The sequence below is a fragment of the Arachis ipaensis genome, chromosome B10, assembly GCF_000816755.2.
Source record: "Arachis ipaensis cultivar K30076 chromosome B10, Araip1.1, whole genome shotgun sequence".
Lineage (NCBI taxonomy): Eukaryota > Viridiplantae > Streptophyta > Magnoliopsida > Fabales > Fabaceae > Arachis > Arachis ipaensis.
Window position 1 is genome coordinate 955575 of NC_029794.2, and position 1664 is coordinate 957238.

The 1664-nt window shown below is 55.5% G+C and overlaps 1 protein-coding gene across 1 annotated transcript in view; it reads right to left on the bottom strand.

Moving 5' to 3' along the window:
• The window catches only part of LOC107619883 (formin-like protein 20), an 11132-nt gene that overhangs the window by 3532 nt on the left and 5936 nt on the right, over window positions 1-1664 (bottom strand). Inside the window, exon 7 of the mRNA XM_021113663.1 lies at window positions 2-1650. Coding sequence (XP_020969322.1) covers window positions 2-1650 — 1649 coding nt within the window. The remainder of the gene's footprint in view (window position 1; window positions 1651-1664) is intronic.

The window sequence follows — 1664 nt, forward strand, 5'->3', positions numbered from 1 at the left end:
TCCGGGCATTGGAGGTGGCGGAGGTGGGCCGCGGCTTCCTGGAAGTGGTGGAGGTGGTGGCGCTCTGGGCATTGGAGGTGGTGGCGCTCCTGACATTGGAGGTGGAGGAGGTGGCGGAGGAGGTGCTGCTCCACGCACTGGAGGTGGCGCTACATGCATCGGAGGCGGCGGAGGTGGTGGTGCTGCATTTACCCGAGGTGGTGGAGGAGGTGTTGCTCCATGCATCTGAGGTGACGCCGCATGCATTGTAGACGGCGGAGGTGGCGGAGGAGGAGGTGGAGGTGGTGGTGCTGAATGCATTGGAGGTGGGGGAGGAGGTGGCGGAGGTGGCGGAGGTGGTGGTGCTGAATGCATTGGAGGTGGGGGAGGAGGTGGCGGAGGTGGCGGAGGTGGTGGTGCTGAATGCATTGGAGGTGGGGGAGGAGGTGGCGGAGGTGGCGGAGGTGGTGGTGCTGAATGCATTGGAGGTGGGGGAGGAGGTGGCGGAGGTGGCGGAGGTGGTGGTGCTGAATGCATTGGAGGTGGGGGAGGAGGTGGCGGAGGTGGTGGTGCTGAATGCATTGGAGGTGGTGTTGTATGATTCGGAGCTGCCGAAGGTGATAGTGCTGCATGCGTGGAAGGTGGTGGAGGAGGTAGTGCTGCAGGCTTCGGAGGTGAGGGAGGAGCACTAGGTGGCGGAGAAGGTGGGGGAGGAGATAGTGCTGCATGCATTGTCAGAGGGGATATAGCATGCATTGGAGGTTGCGGAGGAGTAGGCGGAGGAGTGGGTGGAGGAGAGGGTGATTCATTCATTGGAGGAGGTGGAGGAGGTTGATTTCTATAAATTGGTGGAGGAGGGCGAGGTAGTGGCATGTGTAGTGCTACACTTAACGAAGGAAGTGATGGTGGTGGTGCTGCTGCTTCGTGTGATAGAGGAAGAGCTGGTGGTAGTATAGGTGGTGCACCACTTGATGAAGCAAGTAGTGATGGTAGTGGTGGTGCTCCACTTGATAACGGAGGGGATGGTGGTGTTGATAGTGGTGCATTTGATGGAGGAGCAGGTGGTTCTCCACTTGATGAAGGAAGTGCTGGTGTTGGTGGAGGAGGTTGTGGTATAGGTGGTGCTCCACTTGATGAAGGAAATAGTGGTGGTGGTGTTTCAAGTAATTCATTTAATGGAGAAGAATGTAGTGGTGGCGGTGAAGCCCTACTTGAAATGGGTGGGGGTAGAGGCCGTGGTGGTGGTGGCGGTGGTGGCGGTGGCGGTGGTGGACATGTAATCAAGGGAGATGGAGGTTGTGTTGGTAGACATTCAGGTAAAAGAGGGGGTGGTGGTGGATTACTATCTACATTAGTGAAGGATGGTAAAGTCAAGGATGATGGTGGTAAAGGTGGTGGTGGTGGAATTTGAAACAATGTAGTGGAGGTCGGCAAGGGAAGATGTCTAGGATCTTCTTGTGTAAAAGGAATATAGAGAGGGGAAGATGGAGGAATTGTTGGAACTCCATATTTTGAAAAAGGTGGTGGTAGTGGTGGAGGTGGAGGGGGTGGTGTTGTTAATGATGGTGGTGGTGAATTAGAAAGGGAGACTACATTTGATAATTCCCCAACTACAGATACGGATGGATAAACAGACTTGTCTCTATGGTCAAAAGATGATATTGAAGGGGGTGGGGGGGGTGGGG